This window comes from Scyliorhinus torazame, chromosome 2 (assembly GCF_047496885.1).
Source record: "Scyliorhinus torazame isolate Kashiwa2021f chromosome 2, sScyTor2.1, whole genome shotgun sequence".
NCBI classification, from domain to species: Eukaryota; Metazoa; Chordata; class Chondrichthyes; order Carcharhiniformes; family Scyliorhinidae; genus Scyliorhinus; species Scyliorhinus torazame.
In genome coordinates, this window is record NC_092708.1 from 137,582,824 (window position 1) to 137,610,683 (window position 27,860).

A 27,860-nucleotide genomic window follows, 5' to 3' on the forward strand; every position below is an offset into this window, starting at 1 on the left:
CATGGTGTGTTGAAGGTGATTATATTGAAATTTCAATATAAATTTAGAGTACCCAATTCTTTTTTTTCCAATTAAGGGGCAATTTAACATGGCCAATCCTCCTACCCTACACTTCTTTGGGTTGTGGAGGAGCGACGTGAGGAGAATGTGCAAATTCCACACGAACAGTGACCTGGGCCGGGATCGAACCTGGGTCCGCAGTGCTGTGAGGCAGCAGTGCTAATCACTGCGCCACCGTGCCAGCCAACGTTTTGTTAGTTAAGGATAACTTCAAGCCAAGGTTGGTGCGTGGGTTATGCATAGGTTCCAGACAATGATTGCTCCATTTGGATTAGGTGAGGCTAATGAAGTTCGAGAGTGTCTTTGGGCTTTTTGCGAGGAACATGATTTGGTTCTGGACAACACACGGTTTAAGAATCATCAGAGCGGGTGTACATCTGGACCTCCCCAAATGGACAAATTAAAAACTGTAACACATATCTAGGAGCAGACTGTGACATTGATCATCATTTGATAGTGCCAATACTGAAGGTCAGAGTTCGCAAAGGGACTAAATGGGTTTTAATGTCACGACTGAATTTAAATGAGCATAAAGATGATGAGGTAGCAGTGGAAAATACCAACAGATTCAAAACTCTGCAGATAGGGTTGACAAGAGAACACCAGAAGAGCTTTGGCAAGAACCATTCTCCAGGATGCAGCAATGGAAATGGTGGGATTTGTGCAGTCAACAAGATGCAAAAGGATGGATAATCTTTTGAGACATTTTCCTTGAGTGAAACCAAGGCCTCTATCGAGCAACAGTTGGGCACATATTTTGGTGACTTAAAAAGAGGAACCTAACATACATAAATGTAGCTTTGTATTTTCTAAACAAAAAATGCTACAATAACAAAAGAAAACTAGCATTACACACAATTGGGACTGAAGAACTAGATTGCACGATATAAAATATGTTTTTCATTTACATATCTTAATCAAGTGGCCAGAAGTTCAATTAAATATTTATTTAACTTGCTTATAGTCTCCATTAATGGAGAAAGTTTAAATAAACTATTTTACAATATTAAAACCAATAGAAATGCTAAGAAGTTATTGTTATTCAATTTAATTTGCTTTTCCAAATCGCTTCATTAACTATTTACAAGAAAATAAATGTTTTTCTTTCTTTTGCATATGAGCAATGAACAATGCAAAAAGTCCAGGTTTGTTATTTATTTACTCAGGTACAATTATTTATATTCTGTACAGTGACTGCAGCTCAAGAGACAACGCACAATTACAGAGAATATGGAACAAGAAAACATTCACCACAGATTCTAAATGCAAAAGCAATTCCACTTCATATTTTTGAATATTTTGCAGCTTATACTCCTCCTAATTTTCGATTCTAGCTTTTTTCTTCAACTTTCTGCCAATTTCTCCGCTCATTCCCCCTCCTGAGGGGGTAGGGGGTTAATTCCCTCAAAGTGTTTGACTCCATGGTGCTGGTCACTGTCTGTTAGTTTGCCAATATTGGTTATTAATCATGCACAATCGCAGACAGTTAGAGATAAATGTCTACAGGAGAATTGGATGGTGTAACTTCAGCTGAACTTGGTGGAAAAATCTCAATTTTTCTGGTGTTTTATCAAGAATAAAATGGTCGTCCCATTTTATTAAAGAATGAAAATAAAACATTCCTCAGTGGAAATTACTAAATGTCTTTCTTACAAGTTTTTTATACAATCTTCTTAATGAGTTTAACACAGTGTTATCCTCAAACTGCTCTTATTTAACTGAAGTATTTTGCTGTCATTTTAGTCAGAAGCAGTTTGACTGTTTTTTATTTTAAGTCAATAAAAATAGGTTCCTCCATAGTTGATGAAGACCAAATATTTCTACTACCATGGATCAGGCAAAGCAGTTACAGATGTCATTTAAATTAATACAACATACGTATGAATAAATAAACACTACTAGTCTACTCTGATTACCCAATGAATCATAATATTAAATGATGTGGCAAAACAATTAAATTATATTTCAGCAATTAACTCTTTACAGACTGGCAAAGTGTTATGGTTAAACTAATATCTTCTCAGTCGAGGAAGAGATTTTTTAAAATGGTTCTATTTGGCTCTATCATGGCTTTGCATTAGGTTACAAGAAATGCAAAATGAGTGATTTACATCTGTAAGAAGGTCTCACCTTAACTATTTTAAATTGTAAATTCCTGTTTTAATCTCAATCTGATGTTTTTCTTTATTATAAATTTTTGTCAACATATTCAAAAACACTATTTCCCCAATAGATGCTCATTTTGTGCGTTTGTATCAGCTCCAAAAACATGCCTTTCTTCTCATGTGTTAAACAAGTCTTGGAATGCTTTCGTATATTTAACCTGTAGTATGTATAATTGGAAAGTCCACAGGGGTCCTGCAATTTCAGATTAGCAGACAGCCCGGATAAATGGTGCAGCTCTGGTTTCCTCTGAAGTTCACTGAATTCCACTGAAGTTACTGTGGGAGATTGGGAAGACTCAATGTAATTCGCTCCTCTTTAGGTTTATAACCACACCGGCCTGCATTTTGCGATTTTAGTGAGAGGGAATTGATCAGAATTCACTGTTGTTACCAACTGTGACATTGACAGCCACTTCTGGCATATGTGCGGGTTCAATTAAAATGTGGAAATAACAGATCTCCTCCAGAGAAATTCCCAGAGTTGGAAATATTTAGAAATCACTTGAATTGATGTGAACTTCCACTTTTAATACTCAAATTGCACTGTAAAAACCCAAGAACAAAGTTAGGGCTTATTGAAATACGTGAAATTGTGTCTTTAAGGAGTGGAATCAAGTAAACAGCTCTCCTTTGGTTGGAGTCATACCGAGCACAAGGGAAGATAGTTGTGGTTGTCAAAGGCCAATTATCTCAACCACTGGACATCTCTGCAGAAGTTCCTATGTGCCCCCTCAGCCAACTTTCAAAATGCCAGACAGGTGAGTAAAGCAGCTATTCCATTCTCAGACCCTTCCTCTCCCATTCAGGTGCGAGCCTGTCAACAGCAAATATGGGAGAGAATCAGTCTGCGGTTGGAAAAGGAAGGGACACCCGTGACGGTGGGTTTGCTGTGGAAAAAGAGCTTTCTTTCCAGGGGAATAGGAGGAATGTAAGTGCCAGGTTTGTGCCAAGGTTTGTGTTGGTGGGTGCGGGTGGAGTGAGAGTGTGTGTGAGTGTTTAAGTATGTTTGGGAGTGAGAGGCGTATGTATGTGTGTGTGTGCATGTGTGTTTGAGTGAGGAATGTGAGAGTGAGTGAGTTTGTGTATGACTGAGGTACAGACAGAACGAGGGGTTGAGTGTGTGTGTTGGAATGAGAGAGTGAGTGTGTGTCCACTTTACTCTCAGTTTCAGGTTGCTTACTCACTCTCACCAGCACATACACACACCCATTCACAGTGGGTGAGGATGAGTGAGTGAGCACCCTGAGACTCGGAGTGTGTGAGTGGGAGAGTGAGTGAATATGTATGTGTGTGGGAGAGGGTGTGTGTGGGTGGCAGGGGGGGGGCGGGGGGTGAGAGAGTGAATTAACGTGTGTGTGGGGGAGCATGTGTGTGTGTGTGTGTGAACTATATGTGAACTATATTGCAGTCCCCACACTATTGTTAGGTCAATCCCTGGACTCCCTCACTAACAGCACTATGGGTGCATACCACCAGAGCAGTTCACCTCAATCTTCTTGAGAGTAATTAGGGATGGACAATAATCATTGGCCCTGACATGACATGAACAAAGAAATCATAGAAAAATACACGAATGGCTGCTTAACCTGCTTGATAACATCACTGCTGCAATACACCAGAGATCAAATTAACATAAGGAGATGGGTAATCTACACCAGAGAGAGCTCTATATTTATGGGCAGCTTTCTTTTACGTCAGAGGTGAGGTGGGCACCATCACTTTGCCACTGATCACAAAATTCAGTTCTGAACAACTTGTTTGAGGAAGTGCAAACATTTCAAAACAAAGTTATTTGAAATAATAGTAAATCCTCTCAATGGCTGTAATTTATACTTAATCGTTTATCAGGAAGATTCTTCGAAATCACCGTTGTAACGGCCGTTATAATATTTTAAAGATTATTATCAATTTTGAAAATGAAAACATTCTGTGAATATATTTGAGGACATTATTCAGGTTCTGAGAGTGAACTAACTTCTAACTAATGGTGGTGAATTGAGGTGGAGACTCTCCTGCTTGTTCGCCACATCTTCAGTGACAGTGTCGTGGAAATCACAGAAAAGCATGTGAGCACTGTTGACACAGTTTTCTCCGGTCTGAAGGTACAATGGATGAGTGGGTGAACTCCCATGCAAATTCACACCCAGAGTGTCTCTACACAAACAAAAAACAGTCTTTGCTCTCATTTTAAAAGGAGAATCTAAGAGTGATGAATGAGATTTCAATACAAATGTGCTGTTCGTGTAAATCGTCAGTACAGATCCAATCTCTTTCAGAAATATAGCAATTAGCAAAATGCTGACTGCTGGCTGTTCACAATAGATTAGCATTCAACAGATACAATGCCGGGTGCACATTTTGAAAGGTCATAACAGCAAAAACTGGGCAGATAGTTCAGCACATAGAGCATTAGTAAATTATTTAGTAAACATCTAAATTTCCTTTATCTTTTATTAATAACTTTACCACAAAGGTCGCTATGATTCATTGATATAACATCAAAGGTTTAGTGTATTTATAAATCCATGAAACATGCAAAAGTGACGTTACACTTGGATGTGATGTGGCTCTGAGTAATGCTAACATAACTTTGTGGTGATGAACTTTGCACTACTTGAATATTCGAATTTAGAATCTGTCTTCTAGATGTCATTTTACAACATTGGCGCCCAATTGCCTAGAAGCAGGGAGATAAATAAAACTATAACAGTCTCAATGTAATACTGTGGCTGTTTTTATGTTGTGCTAACATCAATAAGTAACCAGACAAATGAGTCTTTATACCAGTGTAACTCTAATGCACAGAGCTTCCACTCAATGTTGCATTCCAAAACTGAGGGTGTAATAGTTTCATCTGAGAATAAAACTGTTAGTACATTAAAGCCTAAAGACTAACGGTGCTTCTTGAGGATATAAACTTTCTTGTCTGGCGTCACAGTGATGTTTGTATATTGTTTACTGGGAGGATTAGATGCGCTATTAAAATTTTAAGTTGTGTTGAGCTGAATTTCTTTAGGTTAAAGAAATTTCTTTTAAGATAAAGATAGATAGTTTTTTGAAGAATAAAGGGATTAAGGGTTATGGTGTTCGGGCCGGAAAGTGGAGCTGAGTCCACAAAAGATCAGCCATGATCTCATTGAATGGCGGAGCAGGCTCGAGGGGCCAGATGGCCTACTCCTGCTCCTAGTTCTTATGTTCTTATGTTATAAAAGTACCATTATCAAAAGCACTTCTATCAGGAGTACAAGTGTGGGCCCAAGAAACCTGCAACCTGATGGATAGTCAAATGGCAAAGTTATTAAACAGGACATTGATGGATTAAATAGTCAGAGAAAGACAAGTAATTTCTCCAGGTCTTCATTTTAAAGAAGAGTAGTGCCATGCAATCATGTTCACTTTGCTTGAAGTAATGCACCAGCAGTGTTGGAGGGATGTTTGGTAAAGGTGCAGTTATCAATTTCGAATCATCCCAGCACCATGCCATGGTCTATCAATCTAAAGGAGCAAAAATACATGTTTTTATATCTCCATATTTTGAAACATTGCTGATTTTTATTGTTGATATTAATATTTTATTGGTATATATTGTTCTGTGATTTGCTCTCAAAGAAAACAATCTTTTGTGATGATGCTTCACCATCTCAAAAAAAATTATTTAAGTTCAACACAACATCTCCATACCTGTTATACTAAAATAATATACAATGGGGACAATCTTATGTTTCATTTACCTAACCATGAGGAACATCCGCATTACCGCTTAATAAATGTTCATTGTATCAGCTTGCTTTTGACAATGAAATCCCCCCCCCCCCATTTACATGATGTGGACGTTGCTGGTTAGGCCAGCATTTATTGCCCATCACTAATTGCCTTTCAGAAGGTGGTGATGAGTTGCCTTCTTGAACCGCTATAGTCCTTGAGGTGTAGGTACACTGTGCTGTTTGGGAGGGGTGGGGGGGGTGGGGGAGTGACTTGGAGGGGAGCTCCACGTGGTGGGATTCCCAGGTATCTGCTGCTCTTGTCCTTCTAGATGGTAGTGGTCGTGGGTTTTGAAAATGCTGTTGAATGAACCTTGGTGAGTTACAGCAGTGCATCTTGTAGATGGTGCACATGGCTGCCATTGTACGCCGGCGGTGCAGGGTTTAAATGTTAGTGGAACTGGTAGCAATCAAGTGGGCTGCTTTGTCCTAGATGGTGTCAAGCTTCTTGAGTGTTGTTGGTGCTGCACTCATCCAGGCAAGTGGAGAACATTCCATTCCACTCCTGACTTGTGCCTTGTAGATAGTGCACAGGCTTTGGGGAGTCAGGGGATGTTATTCGCTGTAGGATTCCTAGCCTTTGACCTGCCCTGGAGCCACAGTATTAATGTGACTAATCTAGTATACTCCGTTTTTTCTTCAGATCGTATAAATCTTTCACCTATTAATGTGACTGATCCAGTTCAGTTTCTGATCAATGGTAACCCCCAGGATGTTGATTGCAGGGGATTCAGCACTGGTAATGCCATTGAATGTCAAGGGGCGGTGGTTAGATCCCCCCTTGTAGAAGATGGTCATTGTGTGGCACTTGTTTGGTGCAAACGTAACTTGCAACTTGTCAGCCCAAGTTTGGATATTGTCGTTGATGAAGCAGCTGAAGATGGTTTGGCCTCAGACATTACCCTGAGGAATTCCTGCAGTGATGTCCTGGAGCTGAGATGATTGACCTCCAACCACCACAATCATCTTCCTTTGTGCCAGATATGACTCCAAACAACGGAGTTTCCCCCCCTGATTCCCATTGACTCCAATTTAGTGAGGCCTCCTTTTTTAAAAAAAAATTTAGAGTATCCAATTCATTTTTCCAATTAAGGGGCAATTTAGCGTGGCCAATCCACCTACCCTGCACATCTTTGGGTTGTGGGGGCGAAACCCGGGGAGAATGTGCAAACTCCACATGGACAGTGACCCAGAGCCGGGATCGAACCTGGGACCTCGGTGCCGTGAGGCAACAGGGCTAACCCACTGCGCCACCGTGCTGCCTTAGTGAGGCCTCCTTGATGCCATATGCGGTTAAATCCTGTCTTGATGTCAAGGGCAGTCACTCTCACCTCACCTCTGGCATTCAGTGCTTTTGTCCATGTTTGAACCAAGGCTGTAATGAGGTCAGGAGCTGAATGATCTGGCAGAATGCAAACTGAGCGTCCGTGAGCAGGTTATTGCTGAGTAAGTGCCGCTTGATAGCACTCTTGATGCTCCTCCCATCACTTTGCTGATGATGGAGAGTAGACTGGATTTGTTCTGTTTGTTGTGTAAAGGACACACCTGGGCAATTTTCCACATTGCCGGATAGATACCAGTATTATAGCTGTGCTGGAACAGCTTGACTAGGAGCACGGCAGGTTCTGGGGCACAGGTCTTTAGTTATATTGCTGGGATATAGTCAGGGCCCATAGCCTTTTCAGTATCTAGGGCCTTCAGTCGTTTCTTGATATCACATGGAGTGAATCTTATTGGCTGAAGACTGACATTTGTGATGCTGGGGATCTCCGGAGGGGGCTGGGATGGATCATCCACTAGACACTTCTGGCTGAAGATTGTTGCGAATGCCTCAGCCTTGTCTTTTGCACAAACATATGCTGGGCTCCTCCATCATTGATTGTGGGGATATTTGTGGGGCTTCCTCCTGCAATGAGTTGTTTAATTGTCCACCACCATTAACGGCTGGATATGGCAGGACTACAGAGCTTAGGTCTAATGCGTTTGTTGTGGAATCGCTTAGCTCTGCCTTTTACTTGCTACTTATGCTGTTTGGCACACGAGTAGTCCTGTGTTGTAGCTTCACCAGGTCGACACCTCATTTTTCGGTATGCCTGATGTTGCTCCTGGCATGCTCTCCTGCACTCTTCATTGAACCAGGGTGATCCCCTGGCTTGTTGGTAATGGTAGAGTGGGGGATATGCCAGGTCATGAGGTTGCAGACTGGTTGAATAGAAGTAGTTTCTATCTATCTTATCTGTTGACCTTAATAAAAACAGAAAATGGGGAAATACTCAGCAGGCCAGCAGCAGCTGAGGGAGGCAACAGAATTACTAAAGTATTAATGTTCACATTAATAGTTTATACTCTGCACTCCCTTCAAGGCCAATATATTTTGCAAAATGTGGTATAACCAGGTGTTTGATTCGCTGAAACATACCTTCTAGCCATGGTGTTCTCGGCCTCTAGATAGAATGACCAACACTACATTTGCCTTTTTGGCTATTTTCAATTGTTTGGATTTTCTTTCCGCCCCGTGTTTTGTTATTCCTAAACCTATCACCATCAAAGTTGAAAGTTAGGGTGGTCTGGACACAGTTTTCTTGTTGATCAGCATCCATTGTGCTTTGTTGCACAATGTCGTACGCAGTTTAGACAAGCTGAACTGGATGTAATAGCTTCCTATTGGAGGGCAACACAATTTCACACAGCCAGAGGAATGACAAAACTCACCACATTAAACCATGGCTGATCAACTCGAAATTCAAGCTTACAATCTAATTGAGAGCAAAGTACTAAAATACCCCAACTAGCTATCGGGATTTCAATTAATCACTGCATGGAGTTGCATATTTCAAGCGTTTGACTAAAGGGAAGAAAGAAGCAGAGATCTGTGTGGATAAAATGCTTGGCCATGAATGAGGTTATCATATTACACACATTCCATTTGGGCTTCATTTATTCAGTTGCATCCAAAATATTCTGACCAAGTCTACATGAGAAACAAATGTAGTCATCACCTTGGTATCCATGAAGGGCTGTACCCTTGGAATCTTTTCTGAATTAGTTGTGTATAAAAGCAGCTTTTTGCTCCAATATTTCTTTGCTATTCATTGAATTTTCGGAATCTTCAAAGTGTTCCATCTCTCCTGAAAGTAACAGTTTAAATTAATAATAATAATCTTTATTGTCACATTAACACTCCAATGCAGTTCCTGTGAAAATTCCCTCGTCGCCACATTCCGGCGTCTGTTCGGGTACACAGAGGGAGAATTCAGAATGTCCAAAATACCTAACAGCACGTCTTTCGGGACTTGTGGGAGGAAACCGTAGCACCCGGAGGAAACCCACGCAGACACAGGGGGAACGTGCAGACTCCACACAGTGACCCAAGCCTGAATCGAACCTGGGACCCTGGAGCTGTGAAGCACCAGTGCTAACTACTGTGCTACCGTGCCGCCCAAATTAAGACTAACTTGTTTTACAAAAATATCGATATTACACAAGAGATGGATATCAAAAAGCTAGATGTTAATGTTGTTTACTTCATGTTAACTTCAATAAAAATCTCTCCATTATTTTCTTCCTGAGAGGATAGTCTGGACACTTATTCCTTTGATGTGATCAATTTTGCTCTGCTGTTGATGCCAAAAAGGAGGGGGAGGGTTCTCTTTAGGAGCCAGCCGGCTCACACTACCCAGTGTGACCTAAATCACAAATCACAAAAAGCCATGGTTCCACCAATAAGCCTGTTTGGCAAGCCTTGCTGGAGTGTACACAAACCAGTTTGAATCCAACTGCAACATACCATAAAGTAAGCAAGTAAAGCCACCATAGTCCCAGATGACCATAGGCTGCTTTCCCCTTTGAGGGGAAGCGCTGACTGGCGGTGATTTAATCTGAGGATCACCACACTTCAGGCGAGGAGCAAGGTTAATAAGGCATAGTCTTCATGAATAACCTCAGCCAGTACGGGAATTGAACCCGCATTGTTGGCCTTGCTCTGCATCATGAAACATCTGTCCAGCCAACGGAGATAAACTAGCAACATACCATGCGCAAGCACTCACTGACAAGGGTATACACGGACATTTGGGTGAGGTACGAAAGGACACCCTTAAGAGAAATGATAAATAAAATAAAATTCCCCTCTTTCCATCTTTAAGATAATTACTGATGTGATACTTGTACAGGCACAAGCAGTTCATTCTCACCCAAGTGAGCTTAAATGGGGAATGTGGACAGAATGTCATAGGCCCACATCTGGCAAGATTGACAGGAAAAAATGCAGGAGAAATTGACGTCATTGAAAGAATACACAAATCCTTCCACAGAAACCTTATCAGAAACAAAAACATGAATATGAATAGAAACCACTGAACTCTAAAAAGGTGATTAAAAGTAATTCTTCACCTTTTAAGGAAAACACGTGTCAGCGTATTCTAAACTCCAAAAATCATTACATGGGACGTATACTATAAATTGCACAGTAGTGCATGGAAATGGCAATCAGAAATGAAAGTAGAACAGCAGCGGCAATCTAGATAACAAAATATATAAGGGAATCGGGACACTCCCAATATTCTCCTCACGTGCACTACAAATCAAGACAATCCATTTGATGTAGTCTACTTGGACTTCAGCAATTTCCCCAAGGGAAACTGATAGTGAAGGTAAGAGCCCATGGTATCCAAGGAAATTCGGCAAATTGGATCCAGAATTGGCTGAGTGGCCGGTAGCAAAGAGTGATGGTCGAGGGGTATTTTTCTGACTGGAAGTCTGTGTTCAGTGCAGTCCCACGGGGATCAGTGTTTGGGTCCTTGCTGTTTGTGGCATATATAAATAATTTAAACTTGAATGTAGGAGGGTTGATCAGTAAGTTCACGGATGATACAAAAATTGGTGGAGTAGTAAATTGTGAGAATGATAGCCTTAGATTAAAGGAGTGGTCAGATGGGCTGATCAGTGGCAAATGGAATTCAGTCTGGATAAGTGTGAGGTGATGCACTTGGACAGAACAAACAAGGCAAGAGATTACATGATGAACTGACAACCCTGGGAAGCACCAAGGATCAGAGCGACTTTGGTGTGCATGCACTCAGGTCCTTTAAGGTTGCATTACGTGCAGTTCTGGAATCCACATTATAGGAGGGATGTGATAGTTGTGGAAAGGATGCAGAAGAGATTTGCCAGAATGCTGCCTGAGCTGGAGAGTTCTAGTTATGAAGGGAGATTGAATTGATTGGGATTGTTTTCCTTGGAGCAGAGGAAACTGAGGTGGTTTGGGGGGGGGGGGGGGGGAGGACATGATTGAGATGTGTAAAATTATGAGGATCATAGTGTAATGTTCTTGATGGATGGCCTGATTTATTATAAGAACACTTGTAGCTAAAGCTACAACTGATTTATTAACATTAACTGTGGATAAACTATATACAATACAATAGATGAATACCTGTAAAATCATGCACAAGCAACCTCTCTCTTCAGCTTCCTCCAGCCAGTCTGAGGTCAGCTGACTGTAACATTCACTCATATACTAGTGAGACTACTAGTGGTTAGTCGGTGAATTACAACACAACCATGATATCACTACAATAGATAGACGGGAAGAAACTTTTCCCTTTCGTGGAGGAATCAATGACAAGGGGGCATAGTTTTAAGGTAAGGTGCAGGAGGTTTAGAGGGGGTGTGAGGAAAAAACGTTTCACCCAGAGGGTGGTGAGAGTCTCAAACTCACTTCCTGAAAGGGTGGTGCAGGCAGAGACCCTCATAACATTTAAGGAGTATTTAGGTGCACTTGCGATATCCAAAGCAAACACGGCTATGGGCCAAGTGCTGGAAAATGGGATAAGAATAGTTAGATGGTTGTTTTTGAACGGTGCAGACGCGATAGACCAAAGGGCCTTTTCTATGCTGTAGACCTGGTAGAAATCCTTAAGCGGTTTTATTTTACAGAAAGCAGGTGAGCATACAAAGTAATTGATGTAATTAAGGGCTGGATTTTCTTGGAGATGGAAGGGCTCTGTGTCTGAGCCAAAATGAAACTGGAGGCTCGATTCCAGAACTCCTGTCCCCAAACTTGGCAGCCACCACGTTGGCCAGGGGTGGGAACTGTGGTGGATGGGGGCGTGCAGGATGGTGGGGAATGGGAGCAGGATGCATTTCACACATCCACAGCTCGTGGCAGAAGAGATACATTTAGAAGTTTAGCTGCCTTCAATCAGGAGAAATCTTTGTCACACAGATTTCTGAAACATGATTTATGGGCTTTAAGGACTTAAGGAAAAGATCAAAACCTACCAGAGTTCATTGGATAGGCCTTTTGAAGAGGTTCAGGCACCATTTAGGTTGGTTGCCAGTCGACATAAATGTGTGTAAAGAAGCTGGATAAAGTCTGTGGAACATGTCAAGCTGTAAGTCATTTAAATCCCTCACCCTTTAGATTTGTTTTAAAAAACATCTTGCTGTGACTTTCAATTGAAAAGAAAACAGTGCTTGCAATTTCAATGAATATTTGTTGATATAAGTCTGAGAGTTGTCATCATAGTATTAGCATTGCTTGATTGCTTCCACACACATATCACAGCAGGTGCCTGTAAATTCACAGTTTGCCAGCTCCACGTAGTTTTGAAAGGATTTGCTGTCCATGGGGCTATGAATACAAAGGTTTGTTTTATAATGGATTAAGTACTCAAAGTGGTTTAAATATATTGAATGGGCTTTTATGCATGAAAGTGTTTTTGTCTTAGAGACAGTGAAGTCTGTAATAGATACTTATAACATTTTAAAATTTCATCTCAGCTGGATTCTGGAGGTCTGCCCATTGTGGATATTGGGTGAATTGTCATTGATGGTGCAATGGCAAAGGATGGCGGTGGGGAAGCATGGGTTGGCATGATTTGCCACCAAGTTGGCTTCAGGGCGATAAAGGGTTATGGGCCTACATGGGAGTTCATGGGTTAACATGAGTTGGCAATAAACTGGCATGGAGGGTATGAGGGATCAAGGAAATGTGGGCAGAGGGCACAAGGTGACATTGAGTATACGAGGGGTCATGGGAGTGGATGAGGGGAATGGGGTGTCATGTGTTGACATGGATGGGGCATGGGGACTGTATGCAGGGTGCGATGTAAGGGCTAGAGGGCCTTATTGCTTTTATTATAACTGGGGCAAAGTCCCAGAGCACCAAGGTGGATTTTTTAAACAGCCCGCCTCTACACTCAGCTCTCTATGGTTGACTCCACATTGTTTCCGGCTGTAGCAAGCCCGACTCCAGTTAGCACCCACTTTCCTAGAGCAAAAATCTCACCTAATAATAATAATAATCTTTATTAGTGTCACAAGTAGGCTTACATTAACACTGCAATGAAGTTACTGTGAAAATTCAATAGTCGCCACACCAGCACCTGTTCGGGTACACAGAGGAAGAATTCAGAATGTCCAATTCACCTAAAAAGTGCATCTTTTCGGGACTTGTGAGAGGAAACCGTAACACCCAGAAGAAACCATGCACGGGGAGAACGTGCAGACTTCGCACAGGCAGTGGCCCAAGCCAGAATTGCATTTCAGGGAAGTTTCCCTCGAGTTGGGCTTGGGGAGTCATGGGTTTTACCGACAAGGGAGCAAAAACGCAGGAAAAAGCTTCACCTTGATTCAGCTAACTACAGAAACCTCCTTGAGAATAAGGAAAATAATTTACAAATACCACACTATCCTTCTTAGTGGACTCCCTTTTCAGGCCAGATCAGGATTCCTGCCAGGACCTAGCCAGTTGACTGGTTCTGCTTCCATTTCTCCCTGTTCCCAGACAAAACAAGATTAGCCGCTCTGAGTATTGATTTGCCAGCAGACCTGTCCTGTCAATAAAACTGAGCACTTGTTTCCCATTGACCCCTTGGGATACATGCTTAAAGGAAACATCTCTCATCCTCAAAGAAGCATTGTCGCGGCTTGATTGTTCTGGGATTTGACAATTAACCTTCACTGAATCAGTTTCCAATGGACCGTGAGTTGTGACATTCCACAAATTGGTTCATCTGACTTTAATTTTAAAAATGACAATGCCTGCAGCAGTTTCTTGTCAAGCTATTTCAATTCACTTCATTTTAAAACATAATATTTAAGCATAACTTATTTGTTGTTACTTTAAAAAAAAAATTCCAATTAAGGGCAATTAAACATGCATAAAAACAGGAGACTGAGGGTCTGCTGAGATAAAGGCCATTCCAACCTCCCTTTCAACTCATAATGGCTGTGGTTTTTAGCAGTTTTGAAACCCTGCCAGATTCCAGATGATGAAGACACATCTTTTGTCAAAGACCTGGTAGAGAGGTGAGGGTCATGTGACATCGGCCATCTTAACTTGTTGAACTAGTAATATTGCCTTGCTGAGCTGAAGAGCTCAGTCTGCTCCTTAACATCCGACCAGCAGCCACACAGTAAATAGCTCTACCCAGATTGAACGCCTGACTCCATCTATGCTGCTTCTGTTGTAAGTTCCGTACCATTACCTGCAGGACTGACTCACCTCTGCATTCCACAATCATCTTGTGAAATCAACAGCACTGGAAAAGTGAATTATACAGCATTGGTTTTCGACCTGCCAATTTCCGTGAAGAGATTCTAGGCTCTGGAATCCAAGTGAACAGATATTTTTTTTCTCTGTGGTCTTATACAGTAAATCCTTCTTTTCTCTATCATTATTTTTACTGTCTGAGTGTAGAAGCAACGTTGTGAGCCCTCCTCCCGTGTTTTCAGTGTGCGTATGCAATTCATCCTACCTCAGGTTTGCAGTGGGGACAATTTGATCTGTCCCTCTGCCTGTTGATGATATAGACGTGTAGATGCCAATGCATAGAATGAGGGATGATTCCAAGATGTGTTGTGGCAATTAGGGAGGCAGAAAACTGCATTGGTCATTCAGAGCTCATTCTCAGCACACATCTTCAGCAGGGGATCATTGCTGTTATAACTGCCAACTCCCTTTATTCCGATGATTGTTTTTGTGCCTTGTGATCTGCACCACTTCTGTTGAAGTCATCAACAATGAGTAGCTTGACTGACTTTGGCACAGTGGCAATCAAGGAGTGGAGGTCATTATAGAGAATGAATCTTGACTTCAACAGCGTTGGTCGTGGTGTGGAAGTACATACTTTTCAGAATTGCTTGCTTAATGCTATGCAGGGGGAGTTTAAGCACCAGACGATAATTAACATGCTTGGGAAGGCATGTATTATATTTCGATATTAAAACAGCTTTAATATTATATAATGCACTGTGTTAGTACCATTAGACTCCAGAGCGTAGGCGACATATAAACAGCAGCAGCCTGTTGCTGCAGCAACATAGGCCATTCAGAATCTTTCTGGAGAAAACTAATACTATTACCACGCTGTAAATATACAATCTTATGTGTTTCTTTTCCTCAACTGTTCATCCAATTTCCCTTCAAATGGCTTCAGCACTTCCCCCAGAAACTCTCCATGAAAAGATGTTTCTCCTGGTCTTTCTCCTCATTCTCCGAGTGATAAATTTTAAATTAATAGGGTTGGATTCTCCGATTTTGAGACTGAGTGCTGATGCCGGCGTGGGAACAGTAGCGTTTTACTCCCAAAAAACAGCGCATAACCTCCACCGATTCTCCATCTGGTGGAGAGCTAGCAGGCACGCAGCGCTCCAGCTCTAGCTGCGGATATGGCCAGAGAACTGCTCGGTCCATGGCTGCGCATGCGGACCCGGAGTGCCAAATAGTGTCCCCCTTTGGCCAGGCTCGCCACACCCGGATCACCCCCCCGCCAGTGCCCCCAGCCCCCGCCAAAGCACCCCCTGCCTGCGGATCGACTACCTCCCGACTGTGGCGGCGCTGGACTCAGTCCCAGCTGCCATGCCTGGTTCCCGAAAACAAATAGCATGAGCGACCCACGCCGTCGGGTACTTGGCCCATCGGGGGCGGAATATTGGGGGAGGGCCTCAGGTAATGTCCTGAAGCCGTCTATGCGGCATACTCTGCAAATACGCCATTTTGGAAGGGCAGATAATCGCAAAATCGCCGCTGCCCCCCAATTTCAGTTTCAACTGGGATTCTCCAGCCGATCGCTGAATGTGATTTCGGCATCGGAGTTCGGAGAATCCCGTCCACATCACTGGTCTCCATGAGAAGTCTTAGTGCTCCCCTATTCACTCTATCTAAAACACTTCAGGAACTTGCAAACCTCTATTAAAAGTGGCTCTGTTGCTCCAGTAGAATTAGTCTTGGTATCGGAAGTCCTTCCTCATCCTGGTGAATCAAACTTGAATATTCTCTATGGCTTCTCATAATGGGGTGGGCACTCTGTAGTCTAATTGTTGCCGAATCAATGTTCTGTATAAATTAATCAATACTCATAACCTGTTCCTTGATAAATAGTGCCTCAAATTCTATTTACTTTTTTATGGCTTTACCCAATTATATTTGCAATTTCAGGGGATGCTCCTGTTGAACCCGAGTTCTCTTGTGTTTTTTTAAGAGAGAAGCTCGCAGACCATGAATGTATAAAACAAACAAGAGTTTTATTGTGGTAGGTGTTGTCACACAGGCTGCTAGATTAGATTGATTGTCTAAACCACCGATGACGTTATCAGTACATACGTGATTGAATTCTAAAAGTGACCTTGTTCCAACTAGGAACAAAAATGAATACACAACACTTTCCCCCTCCCCCTTTCCATCAGAGATTCCTGCAATGATACATAGTATAACACTAACAACAGCCATTAAGTTAGACATTTCGGAGGACATCAATTCCTGTGTGGTTATCAGCAAGCCTGAGGCATCTGCTTTCTCATGTTGACTGTAACTTCTGTTTTTTTGGTTTTGTTTGGACGTCATCTGTTGTATCCTCAACAGGAGCCAACGTCGTATTTGCAGGTTGACTCGGTGTTGATTGAAGCTTCCTCAGCTGGGGTACTGTCTTCCACACTTGATTCTGGTACTGTCAGGTTCTCAGGAATGTCTAGGTCTTCACTTGGCACAGCTGGTTGCAGACTCTGGGTTGACTGTCTCTGGCAAACTAGCTCCAGTTGCTAAAAGTTGATCAATGTGTCTTCTCCACAATACATTATCCTGAATTTGAACAGTGTGGGAGACATAGAAACATAGAAAATAGGTGCAGGAGTAGACCATTCGGCCCTTCGAGCCTGCACCACCATTCAATATGATCATGGCTGATCATGCAAATTCAGTATCCCACTCCTGCTTTCTCTCCATACCCCTTGATCCCTTTAGTCACAAAGGCCACGTCCATCTCCCTCTCGAATATTCCAACGAACTGACCCCAACAGCTTTCTGTGGTAGAGAATTGCACAAGTTCACAACTCTGAGAGAAGAATTTCTTCCTCATCCCAGTCCTGAATGGCTTACCCCTGGACCGGACCTGTCTGTGCCAAGGTGATGGCAGGTATCCACTTCTCACTGGTAGTGTAGTTCCTTGCCAATATTTCCTGACCTTTCAGAAAAACACGACGCTTAGTCCTGTTCTCACGTCTCAAAATCTGACTTTGCTGTTTCCTCTCAACAATCTCTTGTCTCAGGCGACTTCAACAAGTCAAACACTGAGCATAACTGACATTTTATCACGGGTAATGCCGGAGAACTTAGGGTTGTTGAATATGTTGCATTCCTGTATGTCATCAGGAATTGGCTCAGTCATTTTGACAATGATCCTTGCTCATGAGTTACCTTCTATGAATACTTAATTGTCAATTCAGCCAACCCATTTGTGGCAGAATGATAAAGAGTGGATTGGATGTGTTGCATTCTGTTCCCCTTTGATAATTTGTGAATTAGTGTGGAATGAACTGTGGCCATTGTCACTGGCAAGTTGTTCAGGATAACCGAATCTTGCAAAAATCTCACCCAGTCTTTCTATTTTTCTCTCCGAGGACGTAGTCTTCATAATGGTGACCTCAGGCCATTTTGAGTGTGCGTCTACCACAATGAAAAACATTTGTCCTTCTAACGGTCTGCATAATCTACATGAACTCTTTGCCATGGCCTTTCTGGCCATTCCAATGGATGTAATAGTGCCAGTGGTTGCAGGTCTCGAACACATATCCATCTGCTCCTCAATTTCGCCAGCGAGCACTGGCCACCAGAAATAGCTTCTGGTTATCGTCTTTCATGGGGCGGCACGGTAGCACAGTGGGTAGCACTGTTGCTTCACAGCTCCAGGTTCCCAAGTTCGATTCCCGGCTTGGGTCACTGTCTGTGCGGAGTCTGCATGTTCTCACTGTGTCTGCATGGGTTTCCTCCGGTTGCTCCGGTTTCCTCCCACACGTCCAGAAAGACGTGCTGTGAATTGGATATTCTAAATTTTCCCTCTGGCCGGAATGTGGCGACGAGGGGCTTTTCACAGTAACTTCATTGCAGTGTTAATGTAAGCCTACTTGTGACAATAAAGATTATTATTATTGAAGCTGGTTTAGGGCACACTCTCTTAACAGAGGAGACAACCAGCCTGATTGGATAATTTGAGTCTTCAGGTACCATTTTGCTTCAACTTTGGGTTTGCTCCCGCAGTCTTGCCATGAAGTACCATGCCAATAACCTCTGAGAGGAATGGATTTTTTCTGGTATACTTCTTAACTTGTTCTTACGTGACAGGAGTGAAATCCAATTTTTCAAAATAGAAAATATGATCGCACGAACTATGTGTTGACTGACTCATTGGATAAAGACAATCTAGAGAGTCCATCAGCGTTCCTATGGAGATTTGATTTACAATATTTTATCGTATAGGTGTGAGTTGACAACAGTACTGCCCATCTCTGCATCTGGCTCGCTGCTGGAGATGGAATACTGGTATGCAGCCCCAGTATCATTGTCAATGGTCGATGATCTATTAGCAAAGTACGTTTTCGGCCATATAGATATTGATAGAAATGTTGATTCTGAAAATGATGCCAAGAGCTTCCTTCACTATCTGTGCAGAATTAATTTCTGCTTTATTCAAGGATCTTGAGACCGCTATTGGCTTCTCCTCACCCACCCTGTAAGGTGATGCATCGCAAGCTAGTTACAAAGGTAACTTGGAATCAAAGTGCATCAGGACGTCTGACTTTAATAATGCCTCTTTAGCTTGTGAGAACCATATCGTGTTTTGACACAATACGTTGTGTAAAGGCTCAAGAATAGGCTCTGTAATAGTTTAATAAGCCCAAAAATGAAAAAAGTTAATTTACATTTAGAGGTGCAAGTTTTCACCAGTTATGGTTTTCACTTTTGAAGGTGATTTGTGCAGTCCCTTTGTATCTATGACATGCCCCAGGTATTCAATCGAAGATTTGAAGAATTCACATTTATCCTTACGTACTTGTAGTCCGTAATCTTTTAGTGTCAGGAGTGAAGCATCTAAATTTGGAAAATGCTGTTCTTAATTCTTTCCAGTAAATAAGATATCATCAAAGTAGCACTAGACTCCTTCTAGTCTGCTTAGAATTTGATGCATGAGGGCAGCACGGTGACGCAGTGGTAGCCCTGCTGTCTCACAGCACCGAGGTCCCAGGTTCGATCCGGTTCTGGGTCACTGTCCGTGTGGAGTTTGCACATTGTCCCCGTGTTTGCGTGGGTTTCACCCCACAACCCAAAGATGCGCAGGCTAGGTGGATTGGCCACACTAAACTGCCCCTTAATTGGAAAGAATGAATTGGGTACTCTAAATTTATTTTTGAAAAAGAATTTGATGCATGGCACTTTGGAACAACCCAGGTATGGACATGATGCCAAATGGAAGACTTTTATATCTGAACAGCCCTTTATGTGTCATGATTGTCAAATATTTTTGAGATTCTGGATCCACATTTATCTGGGGATAAGCTTGACTAAGGTCAACTTTACTGGAATGCTGACCTCCAGCCAAACTAATAAATAAATCACTAATTAAAGGCATTGGGTACTGCTCTGCACACAGTACCAGATTGATAGTGACTTTAAAGTCGCAATATATTCGTGCTGAACAATCTTTGCTCATCACAGGTACTTTTCGGCATGGACCAATCACTTATCGGGTTTGAGGATCGCCTTTTTGACCAGCTTCTCTAACTCTGCCTCGACTTTAGGCCTGATGGCATACCGCACTCATCTAGCCTTTAAGCATCTTGCTTGGTTTTTGTTCTCAGTCTTTAACATGGCTGAGAACTATTTTGTGCTTCCCAGCTTTCCATTAAAGATAATGCCATGTTTCTTTAAAATCTTCAGTAGATTTGCTTCGGACTCTGACATGAGATTCTCCGCAGCCCAGTTTAGCTTGATTCCCTCCAGCCAGGTCCTCCCCATTAGGGCTGGATAATTACCCTTAATGACGTGCAGGGACAAAACTGCACATTGGTATCGATACGGACCCTGAACGGATCACTTCCCCAGTAGGTTTTTAGTATTATCTTTGAAGGTTTTAAGGTGATATGTTGTGGTTGCTATTGGTAAACAGTTTCTGGTACGACCAAAACTGCTGCTCCAGTGTCCACCTTTATTTCCACCGGTTCATAGATTATCAAAGAATTTACAGTGCAGAAGGAGGCCATTCGGCCCATCGACTCTGCACCGGCTCTTGGAAAGAGCACCCTAACCAAGGTCAACACCTCCACCCTATCCCCATAACCTAGTAACCCCACCCAACACTAAGGGCAATTTTGGACACTAAGGGCAATTTATCATGGCCAATCCACCTAACCTGCACATCTTTGGGCTGTGGGAGGAAACCGGAGCACCCGGAGGAAATCCACGCACACACGGGGAGGGCATGCAGACTCCGCACTGCAGACTCCGCACAGACAGTGACCCAAGCCGGAATCGAACCTGGGACCCTGGAGCTGTGAAGCAATTGTGCTATCCACAATGCTACCGTGCTGCCCCTAATGTCCATCCAGTAAAAAAGTGACCCAGTAATGGTTTGTTGCGCCTGCAATGGCCCATGTGTTCAGCATCTGACTGTGACTCTGGTCCATTTTCATAAAATCATAGAATCCCTACAGTTCAGAAGAAGGCTATTCAGCCCATCGAGTCTGCACCGGCCCTCCGAATGAGTATTGTACCCTTGCTCACTCCCCCATCCCCATATCCTAACCTGCATATCTCTAGACACGAAGGGGCAATTTATCATGGCCAACCCACCAAACCTGCACATCTTTGGATTGTGGGAGGAAACCGGAGCACCCAAAAGAAACCCACACAGCCACGGGGTGAAAGTGCAAATTCCACACAGACAGTGACCCAAAGCCAGAATTGAACCTGGGTCACTGGTGCTGTGATCATCATGCCCTTTTTGTATCATGTAGATACTCTTCCTCCTATTCGATTTTTCACTTGGTTCTTGCTCTTTATAATTCTTGATTCAACACAATTCTCCAACACACAAATTCGATGTTCCCCTTCTTGCCACAATTTTTGTATTTTGCATCTTTACAAATAACAAAAAACAAAGAAAAGTACAGCACAGGAACACGGCCTTCAGCCCGTCTAAACTAAAATCTTCTACACTTCCGGGGTCCATATCCCTCTATTCCCATCCGATTCATGTATTTGTCTAGATGCCCCTTAAACGTCACTATCGTCCCTGCTTCCACCACCTCCTCCGGCAGCGAGTTCCAGGCACCCACTACCTTCTGTAAAAAATTTGCCTCGTACATCTCCTCTAAACCTTGCACCTTAAACCTATGTCCCCTAGTAATTGACCCCTCTACCCTGGGGAAAAGCCTCTGACTATACACTCTGTCTATGCCCCTCATAATTTTGTAGACCTCGATCAGGTCGCTCCTCAATCTCCTTCGTTCCAGTGAGAACAAACCAAGTTTATTCAACCTCTCCTCATAGCTAATGCCCTCCGTACCAGGCAACATCCTGGTAAATCTCTTCTGCACCCTCTCTAAAGCCTCCACATCCTTCTGGTAGTGTGGCGACCAGAATTGAACACTATAATCAAAGTGTGGCCTAACTAAGGTTCTATACAGCTGCAACATGACTTGCCAATTTTTATACTCAATGCCCCGGCCAATGAAGGCAAGCATGCCGTATGCCTTCTTGACACAGCTATCAGTTGCTGTGTGCCTGGTTTTTGCACATAGTCGGCAATTTTGAATCTGAGTTGGTGTTTGGGTTTCAGCCAATATTTTATGGATTTTAGTGCTCAAACATAATTGTTGCGCTTCCTTAGGTGTTTGTTCCATAGAGAACGTGACTTCTAAAGCCTTATTTAGGTCTAAATTGCTTTCTGTTAATGGTCTTTTCTGGATAGCTTTGCTTCTTAACCCACAAACAGGTCTGTCTCTAATGGCGTCGTTAAAGACACCTCCAAATTCACAGCGTTCAGCTAATTTCTTCATAGTAGCTGCAAACTGTGTGATTGAATCACCTTTTTGCTGGTTACATTTGTGGGACCTAAACCTCTTGGCAATGACCAAAGGTTTAAGTGATAACTGGCCCTGCAATATCTCTGCAATCCCATCATAAGGTTTCTAGCCTGGTTTTTCTGGTTGCACCAGACTTCGCAGACGGTTGAAGGATTTCTCTCCATTGTGCTCAGGAAGGTCAGGATTACTATGTCCGCTGAAAATTTATTTGCCTGGACAAAGTATTCAAATCTTTCAGTGTATGAGCTCCAGCGCTGGACTCTTTCATCACATGGTCCCCTGGTGCCAAAAGCTTCCGCCATTTTCTATGGGAAGGCTTGCCCAAGCACAAATGTGCCACAAAGGTTTTTTAGCACTACCTCACATTTTTTTCAGACAAGGTATCCCTGAGCCAGCTTATTCCTTTTCCCTGCTCTCAATTAACTTAGCAGAGCATGTGGCAGCTTCTTTTTTTGATGCTGTTTTCTCCAAAATCTGTGTTTAAATTTCTGTTCCTTAGACGCTTGCTGCTATTATTTGGCATCCCTCCATTGCCAGCTTTGGTTTAGTGATGTTTTTATTGTCTTAAATATTTTTGAATGAGTGGATCAATTATTTTTTTTCTTACTGACCGGATTTCTGGGGCGGAATTCTCCGCAATCGGCGCGATGTCCGCCGACCGGTGTCAAAAACGGCGCAAATCAGTCCGCCATCGCGCCGCCCCAAAGGTGCTGAATCCTCCGCATCTTGAGGGGCTGAGCCCTCACCTTGAGGGGCTAGGCCCATGCCGGACTGATTTCCGCCCCGCCAGCTGGTGGGAAAGGCCTTTGGTGCCCCGCCAGCTGACGCGGAAATGACTTTGTTGGGCGGCGCATGCGCGGGAGCGTCAGCGGCCGCTCACGGCATCCCCGCGCATGCGCAGTGGAGGGGGTCTCTTCCGCGTCCGCCATGGCAAAGGCGGAAGGAAAAGAGTGCCCCCACGGCACAGGCCTGCCCGCGGATCGGTGGGCCCCGATCGCGGGCCAGGCCACCGTGGGGCCACCCCCAGGGGCCAGATCGCCTCGCGCCCCCCCGGAGCCCGCCCACGCCGCCTTGTCCCGCCGGTAAGAGAGGTGGTTTAATCCACGCCGGTGGGACAGGCATTCCAGCAGTGGGACTTCGGCCCATCCAGGCCGGACAATCGCCGGGGTGGGCCCGCCAACCGGCGCGGCACGATTCCCGCTCCCGCCGAATATCCGGTGCCGGAGAATTCGGCAACCAGCGGGGGCGGGATTCACGCCAGCCCCCGGTGATTCTCCGACCCGGCGGGGGGGTCGGAGAATCCCGCCCCTGTTCTTTTTGAGTTCTTTGCGGTGGAGTCAACCCCCTCATCGCCGGTTTTCTTTGTGGTATTTTAAAAGAGAAGCTTGCAGATCACAAAGGTACAAAGAAAACAAAAGCTTTATTGCAAAGGTGTTGTCACACAGGCTGCTGGATTAGACTGACTGTTAGACTGCCCAAATTGCTGATGATGACATCAATCCATCACCTGATCGACCTTGTTCCAACTCTGTTGATCGAAAACCCTGCAGATCTATCCATTAAGCTTATACTCTCCTTGATTTTTCACCCAGAATGTTTACATCAGAATTATTTGTTGCATCTGGCAACTGTTTCAGTCTATCCAATAACCTCCAAAATCTTCCTGAAGTTTTCTTATATTTCTCCTGCTTGTTTACCAAATCTCCTGTATGTGGATTGAGAACATTTCAAAATTGTGCTCTTTATACTCAAGTCCAAATCACCTGTATACACCAAGAATAAAAGTGGACCCATCAGTTTCCCCTGAATGCACTATTTCAAACTCTTATTCAATCTAAGCAGCACCCAATTACCACAACCTAGGTTTTTTATTTCCTTAACATCAAACAACTGTCTTTCCATGTGGTTACATTTTCTCTTAGAACATATTCTTAACAAATCTCATGAGACACCTTGAGCCATGCGCAATACAGTTAATGTATTTCCTTTATCTATCCAATCAGTCGTTTGTTTGCAAAAGCCCATTAAATTTGTCAAGTTCCACTTGCTGATTACAAATCAGTGATGGATGTCCGTGATTAATTCATACATGTTAACTAATGTCAGCATTAGCATTAAATCATTTTTGATTTGTCTTCCTTTGCCAGTGGCTTGATTATTTTAGGCAAATATACTCTTGAGATATGGCTGGCTAAGGAAGATCAGTTCCTGGGCACCAGCAACATTACTAGATCTTGTACCAGAATGTTTCACACATGAGGACTTCTACCAAATGATTCTACTAGAGTTAGTGAGTGAACAGTCAGAAAAATGCAATCGGTCAATCATCAGCATAGATTCAAGGAAAATTTACCATGAGTCTCCTGAATTTCTCAGAAATATTTCCAACTTATTGGATGGGAAAAATTAAGTCCTTACATAATAAGTTTAAAAAATAATAATCTGTGAAAATCCCCTAGTCGCTGCACTACGATGCCAGTTTGGGTACACTGAGGGAGAATTCAGAATGTCCAAGTCACCTAACAGCACATCTTTCGTGACTTGTGGGAGGAAACCGGAGCATCGGGAGGAAACCCATGGAGACACAGGGAGAGCGTGCAGACTCCGCACAGACAGTGACCCAACCAGGAATCGAACCCGGGTCCCTGGCGCTGTGAAGCAAAAGTGCTAACCACCAAAGTTCCACATTAGCAATTAATGATCATTTGGGTCACAGAATGTGAGGTAAAGCATGGCATCATATAGTTGCAGGAATGTTGGATAGCCATGAACAGGTCATTTGTAGGTTGAAAAAATGTGGGGCGGGATTCTCCACTCCCGTGCCGAAGTGCCCACGCCGTTGTGAACGCCGTTGAGTTTCACGACGGCGCGAAATGGCCCTGATCCCAACCGATTCAGGCCCCGAGAATGGGCTAGGATCGGGGCCGCGTCATCTACACGCGCCAGGCCTTGTCGCCGCGTAAAGGCGGCGCCGCATAGATGACGCAGCCGGCGCCGCATAACTTGCGTCACCCGCACATGCGCGGGTTGGCCGGCGCCAACTCGCGCATGCGTGGTTGCCGTCCTCTCTGAGTCCGCCCCGCAAGAAGATGCGGGGGCCATGCCACATTTGAGGTACCCCCCCGGTGCAGGATTCCCCCCTCTCCCCCCCCCCCCCCCCCCCGCAGGCCACCCCCCCCAGCGTTCCCGCGCTGTTCCCGATGGCAGCGACCAGGTGTGGATGGCGCCGGGGGGAACCCGCCGTTTTGGCCTGGCCGCTCGGCCCATCCGGGCCTGAGAATAGCGCGGGTGCCGGAGAATCGCCATTTTGGGTGTCTCCGGCGATTCTCCAGCCTGCGGCCCGCGGAACTCGACGGGACCGTTCCCGCCGCTTGGGAGAATTGCGGGAGGGGGTCGGATCAGTGTCCCGGGAAATTTTGGTGGCCCAGGCGATTCTCCCAACCGGCGCGGGAGTGGAGAATCTCGCCCGTGGTGCCCCAGGAGTTTAGTGAAAAATCGATCTGCAAAATTAGTCCACGCAGTGCAGGGTGTGTGCAGATTTACTTTCATTCCCCAAGAGGCAAGCAGCTCAGCTGACTGCTATCTGCATGGCCCACATGCTTTCATATTTGATATGGACACATGCAGCTGTCTCCCATGCCTGTCTCTGAACTTGTTGAATCCTGGGGCGAAATTCTCCCCCAACGGCGGGATGCCCGCCGACTGGCGCCAAAGCCGGCGCCAATCAGACGGGCATTGCGCCGGCAAAAAGGTGCGGAAGTCTCCGCATCTTTGGCAGCCTAGCCCCAACATTGAGGGGCTAGGCCGACGCCGGAGGGATTTCCGCCCCGCCAGCTGGCGGAAATGGCGTTTGTTGCCCCGCCAGCTGGCGCGGAAATGCGGCGCATGCGCGGGAGCGTCAGCGGCCGCTGTCAGTTTCCCAGCGCATGCGCGGGAGCGTCAGCGGCCGCTGTCAGTTTCCCGCGCATGCACAGTGGGGAGAGTCTCTTCTGCCTCCGCCATGGTGGAGGCCGTAGCGGAGGCGGAAGGGAAAGAGTGCCCCCACGGCACAGGCCCGCCCGCGAATCGGTGGGCCCCGATCGCGGGCCAGGCCACCGTGGGGGCACCCCCCGGGGTCAGATCGCCCTGCGCCCCCCCCCAGGACCCCAGAGCCCGCCCACGCCGGTAAATACCAGGTTTGATTTACGTCGGCGGGACAGGCAATTCCTGGGCGGGACTTCGGCCCATCCGGGCCGGAGAATCCAGCGGGGGGTCCCGCCAACCGGCGCGGCCGGATTCCCGCCCCTGCCCAATCTCCGGGAGCGGAGAATTCGGCGGGGGCGGGGGCGGGATTCACGGCGGCCAACGGCCATTCTCCGACCCGGCGGGGGGGTCGGAGAATGACGCCCCTGATGTCACGCAGTCAAACTGGCTATATCACAAGAATACCAAAATTGGTCAATGTAGCTTCTGGCAACAGCTGCATCACACACTCTGAAAAGAAGAAGCATGAAAACAGCAAGATGGGAATTGCAGTGGAATTCCTTAAAGTTGCCAGGCACCCTAATTGCAGGTAGAACATAGAACAGTACAGCACAGAACAGGCAATTTACACCTCTGGAACCTTTTCAATTGGGAGGTATCTGAAAATACTCTGAAGTGTTTGGAAGGTGTTTTGGTCTATTTGTCAGTAATTAGTTGCATCGTCACAGGAATGCGTGAGGGGTTAAGTCACCTGTTCTCACAAAGGCTGCAACAGGTATAGGGCAGTAATGGCATTGCCCTTGAGCCTACAGCACAACTGGGAGATGGAGCAGAGGCTGAAAAGAGGGCAAGCACTGTACCATGTCCTATGCCAAGCTGGAGCCAGATTCCTTTCTGTACTTTGAGAGTGACAGGAGGTTGACTGGCAGGCTAACTATGCATCCAACATGCATGCCCATTTGGCATTCTTCTGCATGTTCTCCCGTCAATGTCCTCAAATGCAACAGTACATGTCAGTCACCTCACCCTTGGTGAGCTGGCAAACAAACCATCTTTTCACTTGACTTCGTTTCAGCCCACTCGTTCCCAGTGACTTAACATGTGCTGATTCTAACTCTATGTTACATGGCATGCTAGTAGCTGAACTAGCAGCTGTGAGTGTCAGATCATGTGTTGGGGCCTCTTCATCTGTGCTGTGCTGTTGCTTCCTCTCCTCTTTCTGGAGCCGCTTTGGCTCAGCTGGAGGCCGTTCTCAGGTGTCCTAATGCATGAACTCATGCGAGAAGTTGGTGTGAGGGAAAGGCAGTTGGGGTGGGAAGTAAGAGGTCGATGGCCACACCATTTGCAGCTTGCTCATCATGCTAGATAGCAGGATGAGAATTCTCTGGGCATAAAGCAGGAAGATGCTGTCATCCTCAAAATTCTCAACAACGTTGGATGCTGTCGGCCCTTTTGCAGCCATCACCTTGATGCAGAGAACCATCTCCTCTGTAAGAGATGCAAGTTTCCTTGTCCCCTTCCTGGTCTGTTCTTTGGTCCTACAAGAGAG

The 27,860-nt window shown here is 44.7% G+C and overlaps 1 protein-coding gene across 1 annotated transcript in view; it reads right to left on the bottom strand.

Annotated features, from left to right (window-relative positions):
* Positions 1-1,200: 1,200 nt before the first annotated feature.
* pde1a (phosphodiesterase 1A, calmodulin-dependent) overlaps positions 1,201-27,860 on the bottom strand; it is an 851,988-nt gene continuing 825,328 nt past the window's right edge. The window contains exons 18-19 of the mRNA XM_072477634.1: positions 8,986-9,114; positions 1,201-5,720 (exon numbers count right to left, since the gene is read on the bottom strand). Of these exons, the coding sequence (XP_072333735.1) occupies positions 9,029-9,114 (86 nt within the window). The 3' untranslated portion in view covers positions 1,201-5,720; positions 8,986-9,028. The remainder of the gene's footprint in view (positions 5,721-8,985; positions 9,115-27,860) is intronic.